The sequence below is a fragment of the Moschus berezovskii genome, chromosome 22 (genome assembly GCF_049115385.1).
Source record: "Moschus berezovskii isolate FMDL1 chromosome 22, NW_MosBer_1.0, whole genome shotgun sequence".
Lineage (NCBI taxonomy): Eukaryota > Metazoa > Chordata > Mammalia > Artiodactyla > Moschidae > Moschus > Moschus berezovskii.
In genome coordinates, this window is record NC_142481.1 from 9,586,577 (window position 1) to 9,614,156 (window position 27,580).

At 45.4% G+C, this 27,580-nt stretch overlaps 1 protein-coding gene across 6 annotated transcripts in view; it reads right to left on the minus strand.

Moving 5' to 3' along the window:
• Positions 1 to 27,580, minus strand: part of SAE1 (SUMO1 activating enzyme subunit 1) — a 60,701-nt gene that overhangs the window by 5,868 nt on the left and 27,253 nt on the right. For 4 of the 6 annotated variants that reach the window (XM_055411768.2, XM_088830894.1, XM_088830893.1 and 1 more), the window contains 3 exons: positions 21,464 to 21,569; positions 6,741 to 6,875; positions 3,961 to 4,105 (listed from right to left, as the gene is read on the minus strand). In XM_055411768.2, coding sequence (XP_055267743.1) covers positions 3,961 to 4,105; positions 6,741 to 6,875; positions 21,464 to 21,569 — 386 coding nt within the window. The remainder of the gene's footprint in view (positions 1 to 3,960; positions 4,106 to 6,740; positions 6,876 to 21,463; positions 21,570 to 27,580) is intronic. The other 2 variants (XM_055411770.2, XM_088830896.1) reach the window with 1 other exon arrangement.

A 27,580-nucleotide genomic window follows, 5' to 3' on the forward strand; every position in this document is an offset into this window, starting at 1 on the left:
TTAAAAAACTCTCTTTTATTCTATGTGATCCTACTATACAAACTTAATGCTCTACTGTTTTTCTCTTAAAAGTATATAATCTTAAAAAAGAAAAATGTATCATCTAAACAAAATGCCAGTAAATCAAAACAGCAACATACACATGATCACTTCAACAGACACAGAAAAAGCATGGGACAAAACACAGCACCCTTTCGTGATAAACACACTCAACAACTGGGAACAGAAGGATATTTCTTCAAACTGATAAAGGACATCTACAAAAATCCACAGCTAATATCACACTTAATGGCAAACACTGAAATATCAGGAACAAAACAAGGATGTCTGCTATCACCACTTCTATTCAGCCCTGTCCTGGAGGTTCCAGCCAGGGCATTTAAGGCAGGCAGGAAAAAGGCACAAGGGGCATCCAGACTGGAAAGGAAGAAGCAATATGTCTTCACAGATGACATGGTCTGGTATACAGACAATAGTAAGGAAACCACAGATAAGTTATTTGAACTACTGAAGTATTTGAATCAAGGCTGCAGAATACAAGATTAACATACCAAAAAAAAAATCTATTTCTATACATCAGCAATGAACACCCTCAAGATGAAATGAAGAATTCATTTACAATAGCATCCAAAAGAATAAAATATTTAAGAATAAATTTAACAACAGATGTGTAACACTTACTCTCTGAAGACTACTGCTGAAAGAAATAAAATACTTAAATGGAAAGATATTCCCATGTTCATGGATCAGAAGACTTAACTTTGTTAAGATAGCAATACTCTCCAAAGTAATCTACACATTTGACACAATTCCTCTCAAAATTCCAGCTAACCTTTTTTGTAGAAATGGGAAAATCCATCCTAAAATTCTACATGAGACCCAGAATAGTCAAAATAATCTTGGAAAAGAAAAGCTAAGTTGGAGAGCCCATATGTCCCAATTTCAAACTTCCTACTGCAAAGCTCCAGTAATCAAGACAGTGTAGTATGGCACAGGACAAATGATTTTCTTTTTCCCCCCTCTGGTTCATGGAATGAGTAATTTTAATTTTCTTTAAAAATTATTTAAAAAACAAAAAAATTTTGACCACACTGCCCAGCATGTGGGTTCCTGTGTTTCCTGACCAGGCATTGAACCTGCGCCCCCAGAAGTGGTGAAGTGCAGAGTCTTAACCACTTAAAATAGGGTTTTATTTTAATCACTTAAAATTTTAACCACTTAAAATAAATTAAAATAGGGACGTCCCTATTTTAAAAAATTTTAATACAATTTTAAAGGTTATTTTCCATTTACAGTTATTAAAAATATTGGGTATATTCCCCGTGTTACACAGTGCATCCTTGAGCCTATGTTATTTCCCATCCTCTGTGCCTCCCACTTCCCCTCATTTTCATCCTTGGATTCATTCCATAATATCTGTTTTTTTCCATAATATGTCTATTAACTCTGAAACTTAAGGACCAGTAAGTTCACCAAAGGACATATACTACATTCCAATTCCACTTAAACAAAATGCCCACAATGGTCAAATTCATCGAGAAAGAAAGAGGCTGCAAGGGGCTGGGGACACACAATGGGAAGTCAGTGTTCAACGGGGACAGAGGTTCACTCTGGGATGAGGACAAAGTTCTGGAGACGGGTACCAGTGACAGGCGACAACAGTATGAATGGACTTAACGCCACTGATCTGTCCATTTAAGGATGGCTAAAATGGTGTAATTTATGTTGTGTCCATTTTACCATAATGCAAAAATTTAACAGCACAAGTTATATTACATGCATACATTATGAATGTTTGTCATAGATGTTTATAACAGTGAAAAACTACAAATAACTTAAGTACCCACCAAGCACATAATGGGTAAATAAAAACCATACAGTAGACAATGAAACATCAGGCAATACAAGTGAGGTTACGGATCTTTACTTGTGACACAACCAGATCCATGAGATGCTGGAAAAGGAAGGCTGTCGTATGAAAAGTGTGATCATTTTGGTATTTAAAAAGAGAAGACACATGAGTAAATACACATACAGATGTCTGAGAGGCTAAACCCCCAAGTTAAACCCTAAGCCAGCAGCGGTGACTTCTCACTGGGAGGGGCTATGGGAGATCCTTTTCTTCCCTTTTCTATTTTTTGGCAACAGGCATCTGTTACCTTCATAATCATAAAAGCAACTGAGCCCTCTGAAGAAAATAAATAACCTAACATGAAGGACGGGACAAGCAGATCACAGACAGATGAGGGAAATGGAGACTTGGGCACAGCTTTTCTTCCTCAAGTGAGCGCACCCTGCTCGGAGCTGGCGGTGGGCAATTTGTGCAGGCAGCTCAGCTGCCAAACGGCAGCTCGATTCCCTGCCACATCTCCAGCGCATCTCCCCCAGCCTTATCTGCACCGGCCATGGCCAGCCGTCGAGAGGCCATCAAACACCTCTCACTTAAAGGGCAATAGAGAGGGAGCACCTGAGCACGGGAGGGCATAGACACAGGAGAGCCGTTTCTGCAAAGGGGACTGGGAGGGTGGGGGGGAATACAACACTCTGGAGAGGAAACCAGCCAGCAGCGAGACAGGCTGTTAGCAGTGAGGTTATGGCTCTCTCCTTCTGGGAAGTGGGGGCTCTGCCACTGGCTGTTGATGCCCAGGGGGGCCATTCATCACTCTCAAGGCCCAAATTGGTCACTCGGCTGCATGCTCATGGCCTGGCACTGGCACTGGGTGTGCTCACTGGCCTGGCTGGGACTGCTGAAGCTGGACACCTGTGGGAACCTGTTCTCCGTGGGCCATCCCCCGGGACAGGGACCCCATCCCAGGTGGTGGTGTCATTAGCCCCTGAACTCCCTCCCGGTGCCAACTTACAAGAGTGCCTGGTATCCAGGTGCCTCTTTCTGGCCGAGGGCTTGGCAGGCGATTCAAGCCCCACTGCTGGTCTTAAATTGGCTGAGGCGTGACAGTGTCTAAGTGAGGTCCCCAGACATGCGTGCACAAGGAAAAGACCAGGGAAGGCTGGGACCACCATTCACTTTCTTGCTGAATAGGAACCAAGGGACTACGCTGTCCCCAGGGATCAGTGGTGTGGGGAAATCTTGGTCAGCTACTTACTAAAACCCTGGACATGTGACTGTATCTTTCTGAGCCTCAGTTAACTTAGGGGGAAATAATAAAGCACCCTTCAAGGACTATTGTAACAACCATATGGCTGCACTGGTGAAGCAATGAAAGCCTTCACTACACCGTGCTTCCATTATTAGCTGTGTAACCTCAGGCTAGTGACTGGACTTGTCTGAGCTCTAACTCAGCTTCCCCTCTCCTATAAAATGGGATCTTGTCAAGAGAGGGCACATATACAAAGCAGCTGCCACAGTGCCTGGTGCTGTAACAGCTGCTCAGCAGATTCTAGCCATCATTACTGCTGCTGCAAGCGGGGCACAGCAAGGCAGCTTATGGAGCCCCTCAAAGACGCAGAGAGAGAGTGGAAGCAAGCAGATGATCCCAAAACTGTCGGTGAGGGGCTCCTGACTTAGTCTCCCTTTGGACTTCACCAATCAAACCCAAAACTGAGGCTGAAAGCATCGCAATGCCCAGGGGCGAAGACGCTGGGAACAAGGATGTCATTGTAGCTGAGGGTATAAACTGATGGGTCATCAGCGGAGGGTAAGGGCAGTTATCTACCAAATGATAAACCCATCCTTCTGATCCGCCACTCCCTTGACCCTGCAGTTATATCTGAACACATACAAGGTCATCTCCATTTTTCATATACTGTTGTTATAGCAACAGAGGGGCGGAGGGCCACGGAGGGGTATGTGTGTGGGGTGTGCGTGTGTCAGAATGTGGCAAAAGAGGCTCTCTCCTCAGGGCTTTTCGGTCTTAACAAAGCATCTCCCCAGATTAAGGCAAATACTGAACACAGACATTTATCAATCTAAACTCAATTGTGATAAATAGTCAGACCAACCTGACAAAGTCTCCAGGAAGCAGGTCAGGATTGACACCCAGGGCGTCGAGCACATCATTTCGTATCTGGAGCAACAACTCAGAATCTTCTCCAAAGGTATCAGAACTAGGATCTCTTCCTTTATCTGTGCGAAACTTCAGGAGCACTGGGAAAGGAAGAAGGCAGGTTAAAAAAGCAAGTCTTTTCACAACTGAAAAGAAAATATCTGAAAATGATTTGATCAAAACGGTCTTAATTTCCAAAACATACAAAGAGCTCATAGAACTCAAATGGGCAGAAGACCTGAATGAACATATCTCTGAAGAAGACATACATGTGGCTGACAGGCTCATGAAGAGATGCTCAATGTCACTAACCAACAGAGAAATGCAAATGAAAACTACAATGAGGTAGGTACCACCTCACACTGGTCAGAATGGCCCTCAATTAAAAAAAAAAATTCTGCAAATAATAAATGCTGAAGAGGCTACAGAGAAAAGGGAACCCTCCTACACTGTTGGTGGGGATGTAAACTGGTGCAGCCACTATGGCAAACAGTACAGAGGTTCCTCAAAAAAAAAAAAAGAGTTGCCATATGATCCAGCAATCCACTCCTAGGCACGTATCTGGACAAAACTCTAATTCAAAAAGACGCATGCATCCCTACATTCACAGCAGCACTATTCACAACAGCCAAGACATGGCAACAACCTAAGTGTCCATCGACAGATGAATGGATAAAGAAGATGTGGTATATATATACAATGGAGTATTGATTCATCCATAAAAAAGAATGAAATAAAGCCATTTGCAGCAACATGGATGGACCTAGAGATTATCATACTAAGTGAAGTAAGTCAAAGAGAGAGACAAAAACCATATATCACTTAAATGTGGAATCTAAAATATGACACAAATGAACTTATCTATGAAATAGTAACAGACTCACAGACCCAGAGAACAGACTTGTGGTTGCTAAAGGAGAAGGACAGATTGAGAGTTTGGGATTAGCAGATGTAAGCTATTATATATAGAATGGAATAACAACAAGATCCTAAGGTATAGCTCAGGGAACTATATTCAATAACCTGTGATAAAACACAGTGGAAAAGAATGTCTGTATATGTGAATCAACTTGCTGTAGAGCAGAAATTAACACAACACTAAATCAATAGTACTTCAATAATTTTTTCATAATAAATACTTATAAATATCGATAATAAAACAAAAAAATTTTTTCATTCTTCAGCAAGTACATTAATTAAAATGTGGGCCAAGTGAAAGGTAACACTTTTCCTTTATTCAACATAGTCAGAAAGGTAATCAAATAATGCCAAAAATTACTAAAATTCCCGTGACGAGAGCCATGACAGTACAACAGAGTCTGACATCCTCTATAGGGTGCTGTTAAGCAAAGCTTCCCTGCATCAGCACCATGAGTGGAGTGTGTGTGGGTTTGGGAAGAAGGGTCGGGGAAGCTTTCAGCATAAGGAAAAGGCCCTGTTCTGACCCAGAAGAGACGTCAGGTGGAGGAGGCATGCATTCTAGGCACAAGTTCAAAGGATGAACTGCTTCCAGCCAGAGAGGCCAGCCAAGGGCTTGGACGCATCAGACAGTCAGATCATTACAAACAAACCCTCCCATACTTAATACAATTGGACAACTGCTACGTCAACCTCCAGAAAGGAGGCTTCATTTTGGATGTGAACTAGAGGAAGGGGTCAGATGACGGCAGCAGATCAGAGCTACTGTGGAGCGAGTCCTGAACAAGGCTTGAACTTGTAAACCAAATGAAAAGACACGGGCAGGAACAGAAGACCAATCAAAATACAAGCCCTTTCCACTGCCTCGTCCAGATGTCCACTGCAGGCGGGCTGGGGGGCATTCTTCTCCCCACCGTGCTCTCCAAGGCAGGCAGAGCCTCCTCTCCAGGCAGTGCTCCCCCAACAGCACACAGGCTGTTTTGGAGCAGAGGGAGAGACAGTAGATCCTGGGGGGTCCTTGGAGGGCCCTTCACACTCACAGTTCACCAAGTGCTTCCACTTAAGTCTCATCAGTGTTTGCTGACTGAAAAAATGAACTCATCCCTCAAGTCATACTCCCTCCCTCTCAGTACAAGGAGCTCTAAAGGTTAAAGGTGAATGGGCAATTGTCGTGGGGCTCTTTAAAAATGCAAATGTTTGGATTTAATCCCAGACTAGGGAATCATCGACCTTCTCTGTTTTCTTCAGACTGACGCACAGTTTTGGTGATGGGCAGCCCTGTGGAGAACAGCTCTCCAAGAAGTAGTAAGAATTCATTCATTTGCCAGCATGAGTGAGCACGGCTGACCTAGGTGTGCCCGGTGGACCTAGGTGCCAGAGGTCCAACAGTGAGCAAGGTCTCTGCAGCCTGAAGGTGATGGGGGAGGCCAGGACAGACAGTTCTACTGCAGCTGAGAGAAGTTCATAAACAGTTATACAGAGTTCTCAGAAGACCCCAGACAGCGGAGGTCTGGGTTAAAGAAGATGCAACCTGCTGCTGGGCTATGTTTTTCTCAGTCTTTTCTCAGAGAAAGACTGCTAGTCACACGCCCTGGACAGGGCACTGCACTTCAGAGGGCTTGTCCTTTTCTTCTTTAGAAGGTTCCAGAACACCTGCTTCAGATACTGTTTGCTGTCTGGGAATGTTACTCTCCTCTCCCAAGAACACAGCTTCTACAACCCTTGATTCTGCCCGACCATTTGGCAGCCAACTCAAAGCCAATGACCATCCGGATGCTGGCTAACACAGACTCGCCATCACCCGAGCTCAACTTCTACCTCTGTGGGTATGTCGCTGGGATTCTGATCTGGAGTAAACAAATGCCTTCAGGCAAGCGTGTGGGGACAGGGTGGAGGAAAGGCTGCAGAAGTGGTGAGGAATCGCTGAGACCGAGCCTCTTTTCCAACAAGGTCCTGTGAAGACAAACGAACAGGGAAATCTCCGATTCAGTCAAGAGGACATTCTAAGCAGACGGTATCGAATGTCAGCCCTCATCCTGTCCATCACTCCAGAGCAGACAGAACCAGAGTGTGCGTCAGTGTTGCCTGAGCAGATGCTTGTAACGCACAGTCCAAGGGCAGGGACAAGCAGGTGGGAAGCGAATGAGGCTGCGGGGCTGCAATCGGGGCCCCGCCTTGGCTGCTTGCTGTACAGTCCTCTTCTGTGTCACTGGGGCAGAAGCACCAACTGTCACAAGGGACACCAGAGAGGCTCATTTTTTAAGCCCTCGCCACAAAAGTTTTCACCTTCTGGTTACGAAACACAGCTCTTGAAGCAAACTCAAACTATTGTAATAACTCCAAAACAAACAGTGCCTACTCCACGCCAGGCACCTTTCTAAACCTTTTACGTCCACAATAACCGAGGGAGGGAGGGAGGTCCTGATACGCGTCCCCCGTCACAGGTGAAGGAACTGAAGTTCAGGGACTGAGCAGCTTTTTCCATGGGACAGCCAATGAGGAGTGGCACAGAACTGCCCATGCTGGCACTCCGAATCTATGCTTCTTAACCCTAACTGGACCCAGCAGAAACCCTAGGACTGCAGCCCAAGGATCCCAAGTGGTCTGGCTCTTTGCCCCCCACCTTAAGAGGACTCCTGTTCGACCACATTTTGGTAAGATGCATTTTCCAGACGGGCCCTGCCCTCTCTCAACTGGTCCATTAATTTTAAGTTCCTAGTTTTGCGGGTGAGAAGAGGCAGGGACCATACGAGCCCTGGCCCATCCATCTTCGGAGGGTAACACCAGTTTATCTCGGAAAGAAATAAGACGGCGCTCTGAGAAGGAGCAAAGGCCGCCAGCAGCTGGCCCTGCCGTTTCTCTGGGCCCCTTGCCTGTTCCTGGTGCGGGCCGCCTGGACGTGGGCCGGCAGCCTGGCACCGTCTAGAGGCCTCACTGACCACATCTGAAGTTCGCGCAGGGCCTCCGGGACGGGGGCCAGTCACTCCAGCCACTTATTTGCAGCAAAGCAAACAGAGGCTGTATTCTGTACTCTTTTTTTTTTCCCTTTAATGTCAGCACTCCAGTGAGCAGGGCTGGAGGGGGCAGGAAGAAGCCCAATGTTCTAGACAGGCAGCAGCCTCAGAACTGACCCGAGCCCCTGATGGGTTCTTGCTTATTAAAGTCTCCTCTTTGTTCTGTCATCTGCCCTCCCAAATGGCCAGACATACACACATCACTGTTGACTCTGCATTTCTGGAGAACACCTCCCCACCAGTTTCCAGATTATGAAACTATTCCGTGAAGATCAAATACTGTTAGGGATGCCAAAAGATGACTCATCGAAACATATCAAAACACTGCACAAAATCAGAGTTCCAAACTTGATTAACTTCCTCTGAACCTTTTAATTAACTCAGGCTGCTGAAGTCCGGGAGTTGGGGGTGACATTCACCGCTACTGAGGACAGCCCCACGCAACAGAGAAGACAAACTTTGAAAGGGAGAAACCAAGCACCTTTTCCTGGATTAGAAGAAAAACTGTATACATGTGGATAAACTACTACTTTTGCAAAGAGAAATTAACTCAAATTCAAATTTAATCTGAATCAGACTAGATTAGTGTTATAACAGGAATCCGGGAAGCAAAATTATTAATTATTCTATTTCTTTCTGAAAACTTTCATTGCATTTAAATGGCACAATTATATTTAGCATAATCACTAAGGCCATTCAAAAACTCCATTATTTTTGTAGGGAAAAAATGAAGTCAATATTGCAAACTAGCTCCAACCCAACTGCTGTTCCCCAAAAGAATTCAACCCAAGGAAAAAAGCCAAATCTCTGTAAAACTGCCTGGCGTGCCTAGAGCTATTCTGTGCCAGACAGCCCTGCCTCACCTCTCTGGTGCTCCCCAACATTCTCCCAAAACTGGCTCACTCGAGACTCATTATCTCTGGGAATGGTCTGGAAATCGGATCCACTCCTGGGTGACATACATCTCCAAGAAAATGAAAAGGAGACTTATCCTCTTAGCCAGCAGCCCATCTCCTAAGGCAAGACACCAGGTCTCCTATTTAGTCAACTGTTCATTCAATACATAGTGAGCACAGACTCTGTGCCGGGGCCTGAGCGCGACAAAGAGCAAAATGCACGCTCTGCCACTCCAAGTATTTAGCGAGGGTGACACACAAAAACGACACATGGTAACAAAAGGTGGGAACTAGAGAAGGAGCTCTGAATGAGCACGATGGGGTGGAAGAGGGTGGTCTCACCTAGCAGCCAGACGCCCCTTCCCACCAGGCACAACCACCATACTTTGGCGGGTCCTCCAGGCCCGAACGCTGGCCCTTGCCACCTCCTGCCCTTGGGACTTGCCTGTGCTGCTCACCAGGGATGACTGCCCTCTCTGTGCAGAGCCCTTCCCTACGCCTGGGCAGCCTGGAACCAGCAGAGAGCTCTGACTCCTGTTCTAAATCACTGTAACGCTGGACCCTGACAACATCCCTGAGCCTCCTCTGTAAAATGGGAATTGTCACAGCACTGAACTCATGCGGTTTAAGGATGCATGGAATGAATACAGGCCAAGCACCTTGGCCGGTGCCAGGGGAGCATCAGGTCCATGGTGCTACTCCGGAACTGTCCGATCTCCCTAAATCCCACTCACATGGCCCTCAGAGAGGTTGACACACTGGTCTATGCTGTGACTCCTCACATGACTGAGACCATCACCAACTCAACAGTGAGCTCAGGGGGCGACTGCACCTTGGACCTGAATCATACATCCTCTGGTAACTCTAAGCACCTTGCTCTTGGCCTTCATGGTCTCACAGTTTGAGACTCCATAGTCAAATGTCAGCTCACTTGTACGAGGACTGACCCGTCTCCTCACCAGCCTTTGGAGCTCTGCACAGCAGAGACGTTATCTGTTGTGTTCACCATTACCTACTGAACGCCCAGCACAGGGCGGGCCCCCACAGTACACACTAAGGAAGTATCTGCTCCATGGGAAGCCTCGATGCTTGGAAAAGGAAGCAAAGGAGTCACAGGGTGGGGAGAAGGCTCACAACAAGGTGACCCAGGCCCTCACAGATCTAACCAGCCTGCTCCTGTGCTAACTGAACTGAATGGAGAACTCAAGATACCCAAGATGGTTGTTTCTTACCAAGGAATGTTCAGCAAGAGAAAAAAAGAAAAAAAAAAAAAGATAAACAGTGTACCACATCTGCCTCAAGAGGGAAACAAGATAGAAGCCTGCCTTTCAAGGCCATATTTGAGGGCCAAAGGTGCATAACAGCCGGCCCACAGGCATGAAGCTCAAAGGAGGGAAGGGGCTGGGCTCGGGGAGGCAGAAGCATGGTCTCCGGGAACCCCCATGAGGCCTGCTGGCTCTCAGCCTCTCACCTTTCAAGGCATCTGGTCATCTGCTCAGCTCAGCTCCACCCCACTCCCCACTTCATTTACCTCTCTTAGTTTTCCTCCTGAACCTAGAAACTTGAAAGTATGTGCATGCATATATTCCTTCATTCATTCTCTCGTCCACAAACGTTTCCTGAGCAACTGCACACCACCTCCACCCCGTATGCTGAGCCATGCTGGGACCCAAAAGGCGGAGATCACAGTCCACAGAAGGCACGCACATAAGCCCGTCTGTCACCACGGCCACCCAGGCCTTTGACCTCTTTCTCCAGAGAACTTCACCTCCAGATTGGCCTGCCCTGAAGACTTTTTCTGAAACACCCCTGTTGAGCACCAAGTCCTGGCCATCCTTTCATCTCACCAATGAAAGCTAGTCTCTGACCACATCCCATCTCAGTTCAGCAGAGAGAAAGAAAGCTGTCTCTGGTTATTTACAGCTTGCTGTCTTCTGAAGAAAACCTGAGGCAGCTGGATGAAAGTTGTTGATGGGACAAAGGAGAGTCCTGCTTCTGAGAAATGACCTGCTGGGTTTTGCCTACCAAATGAAAGACCCAGATTACTCAACCTGAGCACGCAGTGGAGGGACTGGCTCACCCAGCCATGCAAAGGTGTGGTACTGAGGGGCTTTACAAAGGTCAGGCCCTGTGGCCAGTGATTTAATTATGTGCAAATGGTTGCTGTCAAGTTATTTATGCCACAGACAATCTGGAAACCATCTCACATCCAATAATAGGATGATTACATAAAATACGACTGGAGTAGGAAATGGCAACCCACTCTAGTGTTCTTGCCTGGAGAATCCCACGGTCTGAGGATCCTGGTGGGCTACGGCCCATAGGATCACAAAGAGTTGGACACGACTGAGCGACTAAGCACGCACATGAAATATGACAGGTTGACAGAATGCAGTATTATTCAGCTATCAAAATTATGTTTAAGCGGTTTTTAGTCACATGCTCGCTTCGTTAACATTTAGGTTTTTAAAATGGGGGCATGTAACAGCCTATATTCAGAATGAGCTCTTCTACATAAAACAGAATGAGGTGAGCCCAACTGTGATCATCCTCAGGTCTGAGGTGGGAAACTGAGGCTTGGGCTTATGAGAGATTCCAAAGTCACTACACCTCTAACCTCTATGTTGTACTACCTCCCCGGAAGCAGAGAGAAGAGAGAATAAAGACTGGTTAAAAAAAAAAAAAAAAACAGAAAATCACTTCAAATGAACTTAGTTTCTGATCCCAGAATCCATCAATTTAGAATAATGCAAACCACCCATTCAGACTCCATCTGGCCAAATATTCTACTTCTCCTTAAAAAACAAAACTAAACTAAAAACCAATTATTATTTTAAAACAAATTTTTCCCCCAGCTGTGCTGTGCAGCATGTGGGGCCCTAGTTTCCCAACCAGGGATCGAACCCGTGACCCCTGCAATGGAAGTGTGAGTCCCAACCACCAGGGAAGTCCCCCATTTCTCTTCTTTAAAAAGAAAAAAAAAAAAGGTCTAATGATTCCTGAGCTTGACTCTCATCTTTACAACGGAGCAGTCTGAGAAGTCTGTAACTTACAAAAAGAAGGGGACATAAACATTCTGAAATGCTGAGGCAGGATTATATAGAGGCAAAGTGTGCAGCTCCCTGGACCCCAAGTGCTCGGCCCCGTCTCCCAGCATGGCCAGCCGCACCCTTGGCTCACAGAGCTGTTCTGACAGAGCCCTCTCCATTCACACTCCCCTGCCTGGTCACAAGCAGCAGGGAGACAGGGGCTTTTCTCCAGCCCAGCACTTGAGTGGCACATGATCTTGACTGTGGGCATCTGCTGCTCTCCGCCAACCGCTCTTACCCAGGGAAGATGGCACAGGACATTCCCGTGACTGCTGTCTGACAGTCAGGGAAGAGACGTGAGGCTTTCAACCAGAATCGCAGCTGGGCTGGGGCCCAAGAGCAGCCCCAACACAGGCTAACAAGAGGGTGGGGGAGACACGGGGCTGCAGAGAAGACAAGGCAGGTTGCTGATAATGTTGCCCATTATTTCAATCTGGCCTCAGTGGGCCTCAGTTTCCCATCTGCAAAAGTGGAACAAGAAAATGTCACGGGTTCTTGTGGTGTTCAGACTTTAAAAAATGGACATAATGCCATGAGTATTAATTAGTAAGGCGAATAGCTGAAGTCTGACTGGGCGCTTTGAGGGACGCGGTATTTACTGGGGGATGCTTAAACACTTACTAGGTTTGGTGACCCTGAACAAATGACTCAGCTTCTTTCAGACTCTATTTCTGTCTGTGAAAATGAGATGATCGTAGTAAGATCTGCTCTCATCAGAGTGCTTTGTTGGTTAACCAACAAGGACCTACTGTATAGCTCAGGGGGCTCTGCTCAATATTCTGTAAGAATCTCTATCAGTAAAGAATCTGAAAAAGGATGAATACGTGTATATGTATAGCTGAGCCACTTTGTTGTACACCTGGAACTAACACAACATTGTAAATCAATTATACGCTAATAAAAAATAAAAAAAATTATTAACGCACAAGATGTGCCTGGCCTGCATTTGTTAATCCCTGTGACCCCCGGTTGGCAGACTCTGGGTTATGTGCCTCTTTTTCAGGTTGAGGAATGGAGCACCAGCCTAACCAGAGCTGGTTCTCCAACAACAGTCTCTACCCACCGACGGCAGTGAAGCCGAGGACTGCAGTCACGACTCACCTCTGCCCTCCCTCTCACCTCTCCGCTCTGCGTGGCACTGCCTTCTTCCTTTCTGAATGACTGTGGTCTGCGTTTTGTACCACTGATAAGACAAGTGGCACCAGGAAAAAAAAAACAACAACAAAAAAGAAACACAACAAAACCCACTGCTTCTTTCTTCTTCCCTCCCTACAAATTATTTTTAAACATCTGTGGTTATGACAGCAGCAAATCAACAAGCACTCAGCGGCTGCCCCGTTATCAGAACCCATTTCCCTGTGGCCGTCTCTTCCTCAGCAGTTCTTGTCATCGCTGGACACCAAAACACCCGCGGGGGAACGCCGGGCCCAGCAAGTGGCAACGGCTAGTGTGCAAAGGTTACAGGTTCTAAAATAAGAAGTTCCTCCTGAAGAGAACTGACCCAATCAAGCTGAGGTCTAGAGACAAAGTCAGTTAAAAATCATAAAAACAGGTAGGCTGGGAGTGTGGCGGGGGCAGGGAGAACTAAGGAAGGAGGAGTCAAGGAAACTAAGTTTTCTAACTATATAAACGTTAAAACTGTCCATTATTAAGAAATCTTGCCAAAAAATCTCTGCAGTGATGAGGAAGAATGAGGCACAAAATACTAGAAAGTTCTGGAAGAATACACATGAAATGGCAGTTTCCTCTGAGACATCTGAGTATTCTACTAAGAAGATTAACATTAAAAGAAGACAGAACAATTTCTAAGGCTCTCCTATATATGATCTTTGGGAGAAGAAGGTTATCAACATCTTCCCCCATTCCTGTATGAGAAAACAGAGACCATAAGGTGAAGGGACTTGCTCAAGGCCAAGAACTATATGACAGAGTGGAACCAAAATTCTTTGCTTCCAAATCCAAATCTGGAGACATCAAGGTTCTGGGGGTAGCAGAAAGTAGACATGAACTCCAAACTTGTTGGGCTAGACTTATGAACCAAGAACAATCAGCCACCTTAGAAAAGATTCTAATTCCCCCACGGCGGACCTAAGGTCTGATCCACGAGCTCCAAGGAAGCCCAGTTCACTGTGTATTTCCCCCAAACAAGAACAGAACCACAAAAGTTATCAAAACTGAAAATTAACATCAATAGAGTATTACTACCTACTCAAGAGATCTTTTTCAAATTTTACTAACTGTCCCACTGATGTCTTTGAAAGCAAAAAAAAAAAAAAAAATCTGCTTTCAGATCCAGTCTGGGAAGTCCGTGTTCCATTTAGCTACCCTGTCTCTTCATCCTTCTTTAATCTGAAATGGAGTTCCTGGGTCTTTAACGACACTTTTGAAGAGTACAGGCCATTTATTTTATAGAATCTTCTTCAGTCCAAGTGTGTCTGATGTTTCCTCATAACTGGGCTGAGATCACCCATGTTGGGCCGAGAACCAGAGGCCACCCCTGGCTGGCTCAGCAGTGCGGTGCTACTTATTATACTATCTCCTGCCTGCTCAGTGCATCCAAGCGGGACGCATGAGACCTACTGTCCTATTCTTGGAATGTTGACTGTCATCTCTTGGTGGAGGGACAACCTGCCAGGGTTCTCTAGTCTCTCTCTGTAATAAATCAGAAAGTATCTTGGGAAGACATCTATGCTGCTTCACAGCCTACTTTCCCATTCGTTTTAGCATCCATCAATGATCCTTAAAACCATACTACTACTATGATGGCCAAACACAGATTTCTTTTAATCTTCCTCATTCTTGCTGTATTTATTATTATTCTTCTATTTAAAAAATAGACTTTCCCCTCTCCCTCATTTATTTATTCAATTATCAGTATAGGTTCATGAGTTATTTTATTCTGTGGGTTGTAATCAACTACAATCATGATTTATTTGATCCTGAAATTCTCCTAGATTTGGTCAGTAGGCGCCCCTTCAAACTGACTCCTGTGACCTTCATGCAGACACGACCCGGCATTCTCTGCACACGTCCTCACGTTCAAGCAGAGCAGGCTGTTCCGAGCACACCTGTAAATTTCCTACCCCAGGCCCAGAACCAGCCATTTCTCCAAGAGACCTGGTTCCCTGCATGTTAACAATCACAAAGTCTGTTCATGGCTGTTAGTTCTAAAAGCCCTCTCAATGGGTTAGAACTGGGAAATACATATGTATAGATGTGAATACATGGGGACTTTCCTGGTGGTCCAGTGGCTAAGACTCTGCACTCCCAATGTTAAGGGACTCGAGTTGTATCTCTGGTCAGGGAACTAGATCCCACCAGCCACGACTAAAAAGATCTTGCATGCCGCAACTAAGATATGGAGCAGCTAAATAATGTTTTTAAAAATAATAAAAAATGCAAATACATGGACACACACATCTATTTCTGTACCTACATATAAAAGAACTGTGAGTTCATCCAGATGACTCCAATTCTAATTGAACTAGAGAGGGTTTCCCAGGTGGCTCAACGGTAAAAAAAATTCCTCCTGACAATTCACAGGACATGGGTTCGATCCCTCGGTTGGGAAGATCTCCTGGAGACGGAAATGAAAACCCACTCCAGTATTCTTGCCCGAAAAATCTCATGGACAGAGGAGCCTGATGGGCTACAGTCCATGGGGTCACAAAGAGTTGGACACGACTGAGCGACAAAAACAACAATGGGAACTAACGAACTCCCCTTTCTGGCAATAAAGAAATGAGTCTCATTATCCACAATATATTTGCCTATTTGCTCCATCCAGGGCTTCCCTGGTGGCTCAGATGGTATTATCCTAGAATAAAGAGTAACTAAGTTTCAGAATTGCTAACCCACACCACTGTAAAAAACAAACCTAACTTGAGTTCAATATTTGTTTACCGTTCTTTTTTTAGTCTGAGGGTCTATAGACAAACAGTGCATTCAAGAGCCATATGGGGTTATCTTCTTAGCTCTGCCTCAGTCATGTCCTCGCATGAAATACAGGATTCAACATGTCTTAAAATAAAACCGCAAATGAGTGAACCAAGGCTTGACAAAGGACAGGGGCTCCCCTTCTCCTAGTGCAATGGCTTCCCTCTAATTGACTGGTCCTTTAGAAACGTGGGAGGTGTACAACAATGAAGATGCCAGCCACTCTGAGTTGTTCTGATTCAGTAAATCTGAGCTAGAACCAAGGAATCTGTATTTCAAATGTTCCCTGAGGGAGCCTGATATCCTATTGGGAAACCGCTGGCTGTAAGAATAAAAACCTAAAAAAGCAAGGCCCTGATCTCATGTTTGGCTGGCTCTCACCAAGCTCCAGCCTCGGGGGGCCATGGTCTCCACCCTGCTGGCTGCCTGCAGGCGCTGTTTCTCTGGCCCACAATACTCTCACCTCCCTCTACCACGTGGCAAATACCTATTTAAAATCCAGCTCAGATGTCTCCTCCTCTCTGAAGGCTTCCCAATTCCCCAAAGACAGCCAGACCCCCAGTTCCCTGAGCTCTCAGAACAGTTTGCTTTCGACTGTCGAATAATTCACACATATTGAAAAACAGACCAGCACAATACGACAGCTTTCTCAATAGCCCTCTGTTACAGCTCCCCTCAAGAGCAGGATTATCTCTGCTTGTCTTTTCCATTGGCAAGGAGGCTTCTTCTTCCCGTGACGATCTCCAGGCACGAGATCTGGTACATGGCAGGTGCTCCAAAAATGGTCTAAGATTATTTTCAGCATTGATTCTGTGGTTCAAAGACGGCCTAAGTACTTTTCCACGACTCGTCAGAACAGACTGAGAAAGTTAGGATTGCCAAAGATTCTCTGCTCAGTAATTCACATCTCGAGATGAAGTCCATGTCTTCCTGCTCTGGGCTAAACCTGCGTGTTATTGTTCATGCTGGTAAGTGAATGCTGTTTCCATACAAGACTTGATTATTTTTAGCACTCCTGTTATGATAAACTCACAGTAACCTCAAAAAGAACAAATCAAAGTCAACTTTTTGCCACAGGAAACCAGCTCACACTTAATGTTTTGCAACATGCCATGGGAGAATAATAAAAAGATGAGACCTTTTGCTCACAGATGGTGAGGCTGACTCTCAAGATAGTGGAAAATGCAGCAGGAAGCGCGCAGTCTGGCCACTATCTTATGAAGTAAACTGGAAACACTCACACCCCAGCAAGGCAAACACATGCACATGGATGGCAGGGCAACTGTTTCACCAGGGGCTGGATGGTGAATGGGGTGGAAAGGACATGTGGGGGCAAGCCAGAGCTGGGTAACACTGGGATCAAAAGCTTGATGGGTGCCCAGGGGAGCAGGCAGGCAAGAGGAGCCTTTGGGGACACCAGCAGGGAGGGGTGAAGAAATGACCAGACAGGCAAACTAGTCACTCACGTATAAACTATTTGTCGAGCACCTACTAAGTGTTCCATTTGGGTTCTCTGCAAGGTCTCCTCATGTATTTATCACAGTCAAGTACTCTGACCTTGCACTCCGACCTCACTAGGAATTCCTAAGGCATCATCAGGTGTATCAGTCACATTCCTAGAAAGGCTCTTGGGAACAAATTCCAAGGACTGAGAAAAGCTGAAAACAACTTACATTTGATAAGACTAGTCACAAAAGACAGTGCACCCAGAGAAACACATTTTGCAGCCAACAAGACAAATGAGGTCATTCTATGTATGCTCCAAGATCTTTTCCGAAGCACTTAAGGCCATCAACTGAAAGAAAGCAAGTCGCTTAACACTTACAAGCTGAATTCTGGGAGAAGTCTAAGCTGCCGGCCAGACTCCCCTAGGGAAAGAGATCATGAGAGCCATTGTCCTCCACTTCCAGAAGCTCAGTCCAGTCCTTAATCAAGGAGTTAATCACATGTGAAAAGCCCCTAGGAAGCTAACCAGACCCTCATGCTCACTGCGGGAACACTCCTAACAGTTCCAGTTGCAGCATATCTGGAAAGACACACAATGCACAGGATGACCCACGAGGGCAAAACATCAGAAATATGCACGTGACAACATGCAAGAAAAGTTAGGACACGTCACCTGCTACGAACAGAAAAGCCAAGCCTATGCTGGATACCTGGAAGACTCAACAAGAGCACCGGGTGGGGTGTGTGTGTGTGGCGCCGGGTGGGTGCGGACGTGCACGGTGGTGTAAAAGAACAAAATCAGGAGAACTGGGTTTTAGACCTGATATTGTCACTGGTGTGCTGTATAGCCAGGAGGAGGAGGAGTCACTTCCCTTCTAGGCCTTATTCTTATAAGCTTAGAAGTGGGCTAATTAGAATTGAGAAGTGGGCTCATCTGTATGCCTAATCAGGACTGCAGGCAGCGCTGTTGAGAGGATTCTGAGGCTCTGGGAGAAGTGGCCGGTCAACGAGGAAGGAGGCTTTCTTAGCCACATCTGCCACAGGGGTGGAGGGAAGAGTGGGAAGCACACAGCTGCCAGCCTTGACCAAGACGGTATGACATGCAGGGTTGCCTCCTTTTTAAAAATTCCCTATTACAAAACTATGGACACTTCCCTGATGGCTCAGATGGTAAAGAATCTGCCTGCAGTGCAGGAGACCTGGGTTCGATCCCTGGGTCGGGAAGATCCCCTGGAGAAGGAAATGGCAATCACTCTGGTATTCTTGCCTGGAGAATCCCATGGATAGAGGAGCCTGGCATGCTACAGTCCATGGGTTCACAGAGAGTCGGACATGACTCAGCGACTCACACACACACGTTACAAAACTATATGCATGGACTTCCCTGGTGGTCCAGTGGTTAAGAATCTGCCTGCCAATGCAGGGTACATGGGTTTCATTCCTGGTCTGGGAAGATTCCACACGCCACAGAGCAACCAAGTCTGTAGGCCACAAATACTGAGACCTCATTCTAGAGCCCATGCTCTGCAGCAAGAGAAACCACCACAATAAAAAGCCCGCGCACCGCAACTAGAGAGTAGTCCCCACTCTGCAACTAGAGAAAGCAAAAATGCAGCAACGAAGACCAAATGCAGCCAATGAGAAAAAAAAAAAAAATGGTTAAGGTGATAAACTTTATGGTGCATGTTTTTACCATAATAAGGAAACTGTATGATTATTAATTATGAACATAGTCTTAATCTTCACATGCAAAGCTTTGAAACTAAAAAGAGAACTAGTTACCATTTAGAAGAGGGAAGTAAACACATGAAGTGTATTATAAAACAAACTGCTTTTTACGGGCAAAAAAAATAAAGCCCGACAGGATTTCTGCTATGATAATATCTACTCAAGTATGGAATTAAGGGTAAACTGAGTCAACCCTAACACTGTACTATACACTAGAAAGTACCTCCAACCTCCAAGCACACAGCTCAGGACTTGCTCTGAGCTTAGCCTCTTACACGGGTATCATCCAAGCCTCATAAAAGCCCTCTGAGGCCAGCACTGTCAACACCCCCATGGTCAGAGGGGAATCTGAGGGAGCCTTTGGGAATTGAACTCTGTGGCTCAACCTCACTCACCTGAAAAAAAAAAAAAAAATGACAGAGCCAGGGCTGGAAGGCAGGTCTGTTTTGATTCCAAAGCACCAGTTTTGAATAACTGTGTACCACTGCCTGCCATGTGCATCATAACTAAAGCTCCTGCTTCTTCCTCACATCCTATCGACTCCCCAGCCCCTTATAACTTCTGATGGTGATGGTCAGCAGAGTCTATTTGGATGAAATATACACCTTCCCCCATCCTGTCTTGAGGGCATGAGTCCTGCCTCCCCATCTCAGTGACAGGCTCCTGAGGGCAGTGATGGCCATGGGCCTGTGTCTTTTCCAGTCTACACCTTGTGTGTATACAGTAGCAGCTTCATGTGCATGCGGCGAGGATCCAATGAGCTAACATTCACAGGGCATTGAGAATGGAGCACGGATGCTCTTATTACCTGGTACCTCATACAGTATTTAATTCATTAGATTTCAAAGACCCGGGCTGCTCAGGTTCCACCTCTTTTACATCTGCATTTGGTGTCCTCTTGGGCTTCCCAGGTGATGCGAGTGGTAAAGAACCCGGCTGCCAATGCAGGAGAGATGTAAGAGATGCAGGTTTGATCCCTAGGTTGGGAAGATCCCCCTGGAGGACGGCATGGCAACCCACTCCAGTATTCTTGCCTGGAGAATCCCATGGACAGAAGAGCCTGGCGAGCTACAGTCCATGGGGTCACAGAGTCAGACCCGACTGAGCGACTTTCACTCGGTGTCCTCTCAAGGCAAAACACGAGCCTCTCTGGGTCTCTGCTTCCTCACCCCTGGAAACCAAACTGGGGATAACTCCCACCGTGTCCATCTCATGAGGGAGATGTGATGAGGAGATGGACAAGAAAGCACTCTGGAAACTGCAAAAGGGTTGTAGATCAGGGTCTCTCAACCTCAACACTACTGACTCTGGGGGCCAGAGCACTCTGTCCTGGGGGCTGTCTTGAGATAGTAAGCAACATCTCAACTCTCTCCCCACCCCAACCCCAGTTATAACAACCAAAAATGTCTCCAGACAGTTGCCTGGAGGGCAAGATTGCCCCTGGCTGAGGATCCCCAGGTTATGGTAAACTCAAATACTAGCTGACTCTTCTTATAAGTGGCAGTTAGAAACACCGAGGCTATGCCCAAACCTCTGCAAATTAACAGCTGTTTACAGAGGGGTGTCTACGTGCCAGCATCAAGGAGGGGGAGATGAGAAGCACATCCCCGAAAGAACAAAAATGTCAAGGTGATTCTTTTTCTTTGGGCTTTTCTGGTATTTTCTGTAACAGATATGGATTATTTTTATGTTAACAAACCCACGTGATTTACACACTTGCTCACCCTGAGAACAAGAGTAACCTCAATTTCTCTGTGCCTCAGCTCTCTTGTCTGTGAACAAAGGGATAACACATCAACTCCCACTGGCTCTTGCTAGTAAGCGCTCAATGTTCATGATTACTGTTTTAAAAATAATATTAAAAAAAATTAAAGTACAGGGACTTTCCTGGAGTTCAGTGGTTAAGATTCTGTGCTTCTAATGCAGAGGGCAAGGGTGCAATCCCTGGTCAGGGAACCAAGATCCCACATTCTGTGGGTATTTTAAAAAATAATAATAATAATAACGTGCCAGGCACAAGAACACTGAGATGGCAACCAACACCTACCTAATGCCCTCTGAACATTGGCAATGACGGTGAGAGACGGGAGAAAACCTCTCAAGAGAGGAACGCTGTTTTGAGCACCAGGAAGAACTCTGAAGAAGGAAAAGTGGTGATGACAGGAGCTGGATTTATAACACTGTTATCTTGGGCTCAATTTCTGAAAGCAGTTCATTTCAACACATAATTTAAAAAAAGCAAAAATCGCAAAGAAACTAGAGCCCAATGATGGGCCTCCTCTCATTCACTCTGTGGTCCTAAGTGACCACTTAGAACCAACTAAGGGGGAACTCAGCTCAGGGCAACCTCAAGGAACCTTCTGGGCTCTGCAGCCTCATGTGCAGAAATGAGAGCACAAAGTATGTGCTGAGAAACTGCTTTCAGGGCTCACCTTGAAGGAGGAAGTAATCCGGAGTCGTGCGCTTCAGAGCTGCCTTTGCTTTATCACTGCTCCAGTCCACTTCCAGCGCCTCTTTGACGGAGCAGAAGACCACCTTCTGTTAAAAAAAAAAAAAAAAGACAAAATTGCTTAGGGATAAAATAGTGAAAGTCGCTCAGTCGCGTCCAGCTCTTTGTGACACCATGGACAATACAGTCCATGGAATTATCCAGGCCAGAATACTAGAGTGGGTAGCCGTTCCCTTCTCCAGGGGGATCTTTCCAACCTAGGGATCGAACCCAGGTCTCCAGCATTGCAGGTAGATTCTTTACCAACTGAGCCACAAGGGAAGTACAAGGATAAAATACATTGACTTCAAATCACCAGGCAGTAACTCATCACCATTACCAGGTTTCCTGTTCATTAAAAGAAGCTGCTGGTGCTGCTGCTGCTGCTGCTAAGTTGCTTCAGCCGTGTCTGACTCTGTGCGACCCCATGGACTACAGCCTACCAGGCTCCTCCGTCCATGGGATTTTCTAGGCAAGAGCACTGGAGTGGGGTGCCATTGCCTTCTCCGAAAAGAAGCTGAGGCCCATTCAAATCCAACAAACACTTCCTGAGCACTTACTGTGAGCTCCCCTGAGCACTGGGTCACAGAGATCATGCCACGAGCTCCCTGTCCTGCAGGAAGATGGAGCAAAGCTAAACACCCAGTTCCATTCTGACTCTTTGGTAAATTTTGGCGGTATTTACGCCATGGAAATTCCTTCACAAGTGACCGATAAAATGTGTCTAAAGATATTCAATGAAATATTCTCTATGTTAGTAAACAGACACAAACAACAATACCCATAAATAACAGCATTCCTTCTCCCTATGGCAGGAGGAAATACAGTTGAAACCTAGTAACCTACATCAAATTTTCTTTTAAAAATGCCATGAGAGATATATGTTAAAATACAAACAACTAATTATGAATATGAAAACGGTTTTCTTTCCCTTTCCTAAACAGTGAAGTCCAAAAGCCATTTTCTGGGACTGAAGAAGGACAGGGAAAGAACGTGTGTGTGGAGGGCTGGTGGCTGGACTGGAGGGGACAGAGCAGGGCAGGGTAAGGAGGGCATCCCCAGAGGGAAGCAGCGGGAGCCTGATTACATCCAAGGACTTGTTGCAACAAGAAAATACACTGAGAATCTGGGGAGCAAGGCTTCTCACTGTCAGAGAAGAAGAGAATCAGAACTATGGAAACAGAGAGAATTAGAATGAAGCCTGTGGTGAGAGTTACTGCTGTGAACTCATTTTCCATATATACAAAGAAATAAATGTAAATGCAAGTGTATGTGTACACATACAAATATTTTACCTGCTGTGTCCACTGAGAAAGTCTAAAAGCAATGACACTCTAGCAGCAACGAGCACATCTAAAACACAGACTCTGGTTTCTAATCACCACTAAGAGACACATTTCTCTTTTGGAGAAATGACTGATTTCAAAGCTGCAACATAAGAGGAGCCTGAGACAGGAAAAGTGCCCCAAAGAATGATGGGACATGTCAAGAGGTAAAAGAATTCAGCTTAAAGAAACTTCCACTGGTCAAACCTGGAGCAATCTGAGGATAAAAGTAAAGAATAATAGATAATACTTGAACCCTTAGACCTAAAATTAACTAATGAGCAAAGTTTTTTAAGGGATGAAGTATTCACATATTTTCAAAATACTTCTCCACAAAATACCTATTAGTTACACAGGGATAAAAAAATTGTTTTAAAAGGACCAGTATGGAAAATAACCTTACTCAAATGATCAAAATTAACACAACCAATAAAGCAGCACATGGAAACAATGCACCAGACCACAGGATGCAATGAGAAGCATCCATGTCGTGGTATTTTTGCCAAAGATGTGTAGCAAGAGTCTAATCACACGGAACATCAGAGGAACCCAAAATAAGAGACATTTTACAAAATAACTGGCTTGCAACCTTTAGATGTCATGAAAATCTAGATGCAACCATGATTCTGACCCCGGATCCTTTTGCTGTTAAGTACATGACTGGAATAACTAGCAAACCCTAAACAGGGTCTGAGGATTTAGATGGCAGTGACTTGTCCATGTATTTTTCCTGACTGTGATGGTTGGTTTCTAATCTCGGAGAATACCTTATTTCAGAAAATACAGGCTAAAATATTTGGGAGTAAAGCTGCTGCTGCTGCTGCTGCTAAGTCACTTCAGTCGTGTCCGACTCTGTGTGACCCCATAGACGGAAGCCCACCAGGCTCCCCCGTCCCTGGGATTCTCCAGGCAAGAACACTGGAGTGGGTTGCCATTTCCTTCTCCAATGTGTGAAAGTGAAAAGTGAAAGTGAAGTCGCTCAGTCGTGTCCGACCCTTAGCGACCCCACGGACTGCAGCCTACCAGGCTCCTCCATCCATGGGATTTTCTAGGCAAGAGTACTGGAGTGGCTTGCCATTGCCTTCTCCGTGGGAGTAAAGCAGTGGCACCTTATCCTCATATGGTTGTTAGCTATTTCTACCAAGTTTAAGCTAGTACATGTGTGTGTGCAAGTGTCTAAAACTTCAGACTTACAGAGGTGTGTGTCTTCCTTTCTTCCCTCTACCATCTCCCCCCCCCACACACACATCAGAAAGAAAAAGAAAACAGAAAGAAGACAACAATGGTACAATTTACCAGGCTAAGTGAACCAAGATCTATTAGCTACCAGGCAGTTTCCACAGCCTGCTGAAGATCAAAATGGATTTGAAAGATGAAAATACAAACTACTGGTGAAAATAAAAAACAGCCATGGTTTGTAAGGTGGCTTTCTGTCTCCCCATAATCACTCCTCTGGGGTTTGGAGCCATTGTAAAAGCTAGTATACATATAGTATATATGTCTGTACTGCCCTCAAACCTTTTGGTCAATGGGTCTGTCTGACCTTAGAAAATAAGTCATGTAGTCAACCAGAGTGACATTTAGTGCTTGGCATAGACTTGCCAGACCCTTCTTAACACAGATCAACAGATTAACGATCTGGAGATGCCATCACAATAAGGAAAAAAAAGTCTTACCAGGTTTCAAAAACCACCAAGACTTCCATTCAAAATTTTTGTAATTTGCCTGGCTAAGACCAATGCTAAGAATCCACTGATTTGTTAGGCCATGAAGAATAAGGGGGAAAAAAGTTGGTTCTAGAATCAGTCTGAGGCAGGTTTGCCTCTAATGCTTTCAGGGCCTGAGGGTAAGAGTACAAATTAAAACCCATATATCTTGTCTACATATTCAGTTATAAATCACACTAATAAGCTATTAAGTAAAGTACACTGTATTCCCCTGCCTTGACAAATAAAACTCCTTCATAACTACCTGGAAAACTAGGTTCAAATTTGGAATTCTCACACTCCGTGGGAGTCCTGTGTCAGAGGAGGTACCCTGGGAAGGTCGCCCCCATCTCCTTCTGGCTCACCCACAATGTAAGGAGCTTTGAACCTGACTTTGCACAAGGTTTTGCCCATCCTTCCCCAACAAAACATCCAATCCTCAGGCCAAGGCATTCAGACGCTGTGGTAAGGTCCACACTCCAGAGGCAGACTGGGAAGCAGCCCACAAAAGCCTAGAAAGTGAGCCTGAAGCTATCTGGTCAGGAGATTCCAGGGGTCCAGGTACCCAGAATAGGGTTCAGAACTGGGGGGAAGGCTACGGGACACAGGCAGGTGCACCTTCTTAATCTCATGGAATCCTTACCCTGTGAGGGGAACTGCTGGAGGAAGGCCAAAGTGAGACCTTCTAGAGCACCACAGCCAAGGGTAGAGGCCCTCTGCCCTTCCCAGCTTTAGGGCAGATTTAGGTCCACTAGTCGGTGACTGTGGACCAATGACTTCACCTCTCCTGGGTCTGTGGCAGACAACTTTTAGACAAGTTTCCTGGGATCTAAGGAGGAGGCCCCTGTGGCCTTAGCTTTAATATGTACCAACCTACCAGCACAGGTGACAGAGTCTGAGGTGGTCACACGACCCAAGCCAGGCCCACCGGATTCCTTAATCAAGAATATGAAAGCTAGAAATAGAGACACATTCATGGCAGAACTCTAAAGAGAAAGGCCAGATTCCTGCTGCCTCCAGGGCTTCCCAGCTGCCCTGGTTTTTTCCTCTTCTCAGATCACAGAAATAAAACTCCATGCTTCTTGGGCTACTGAAGCCTGCCTCCAATTAACACCCCCTTTTTTGGTTCAAAGTATCCAAACTCTACTATTGTGGCTCGTAACAAAAATAAAGCTTAACCAAGCTGCCTAATCTGTAGTAGAACAGATGCAAAAGGCGGTGCCTGCCTTACCCACCTCACTGGCGTCGAGTTTATAAAGAGAAAAGGCTGCCTGACAGCACTTTCAGGGAGTGAACAGTCTTCAGATGAAGCAGCCACAGAGCCTGCCAGGTAGCAGCCGCTACCATTCAACCAAACAAAGTAACCCCTTCCTGTTCCACCATACCCTCAGCTCACGAATCCCTGTCTGGTAGGCCTCACCCACTTCCCTCCACTGTCCATTTTCTTCCTTGATCATTCTGGGCCTTGAGGATTTCAATCTGAGAGTCTAGTTAAGACTAATAACAAGCCTTCTTACACTGGGTAGCAGCTTCCTGAGGCAGAGAACAGTGAAAGGCACAGCGTTGAATGGAGCAAATTTTCAACAAATACCCAGGAGCTGATAAGACCCACCTGCCTTTCATTTGCCAAAAAGCCCCACAGTAAATATAAAAGATGAATTCTCCACACAGTCTATCAGCTATCAAATTAAGGGGTTGTGCTGAGCCATTTAGATAGTGGGAGACTGCAATAACCTCTATGCAATAGGAAACTGGCTCAATAGATCACGGCAAGGCAAAGCGAGGAAGACCTACCAGACAGCCACTTAAAATCATGTTCTCCAATTGTATGCCAACTATACCTCAATAAATAAAACAGAGTAGAACAGAAGCATGCTCTCCAAAGTAGACACAAAGATTTGAGGCGTGTTTATGAAAATACACAGAGTGAAAAAAGGAAAAGACAATACATATATATATACACCACATACATCAGGTCATTATGTATCTTGCGTATATTTACATATGTTAACTAGCACTCCAATTTATGCATAAAAAGAACAGTGACATTATTGGGTAGCAGGATTCACATTTTCTCAGTTTGTTCTATATTTTCCACATTGGAACTTGTGAAACCATTTTGTTTTTTGTGGGGTTTTTTTTGGCTGTGCTGCACAGCATGTGGGATTTTAGTTCCCCAACCAGGGAGCAAATCCGTGCCTCCTGCAATGGAAGCATGGAATCTTAACCACTGGACCACCAGGGAAGTACCCTATTTTACTTTTTAAAATCAGGCTGAACATCTACAACAAGTGATAAAGATCTGGATGTAAAGCAGCATGTAAATCAGAATTGAAACAACTTTCAAACTACAGATTTCGAGGTCTAATTTCCACACTAACTTATCAGACTAGCGTTTTCAAAAACATTTTAACAACTGACAACCACAACCCGAGACAGTTTTCACACTCAGCAGAGTGGCAAAAGAGTCCAAAGTTACCAAATGTTACTGCTACATGTTGCTGGGTTGGAATGTAAACAGAGAAAAGGACTTAAGACTTATTTTTCAGAGTCTGGTGAAGCTGAAGGTGTGCACATTCTAATTCTCCTACGCCCTAGAGAAATCATATACCTACCCAAAGAGATTATCTATGCACGTACACAACACTGACTGCAGCACAGTTTATAACAGCAAAAACTTACATAGCTAAATGCCTATCAATAGGAGAAAAAATACTAATGTTTTCACACAACAAATACTCTGTGGTCAAAACAAATAAACAAGAAACCCACCAAAAAATCTATCTTGCAATGACTGTTGTCCAAGACAACTTGCAAAGATGACAAGAACACTCTGTATATGGGTGCTTTGCAATATGGATGCCACAGGCCGTGTGTGGTTACTGAGCATGTGAAATGTGGCTAGTGAGACTGCAGAACTGAATTTTTAAATTAAATTTTATTAATTTTAATTTGAATGGCCACACGTGGCTGGTGGCTACCATAATGGACAGCAAAGCTCCAGACCTACATACAAACCCAGATGGCTTC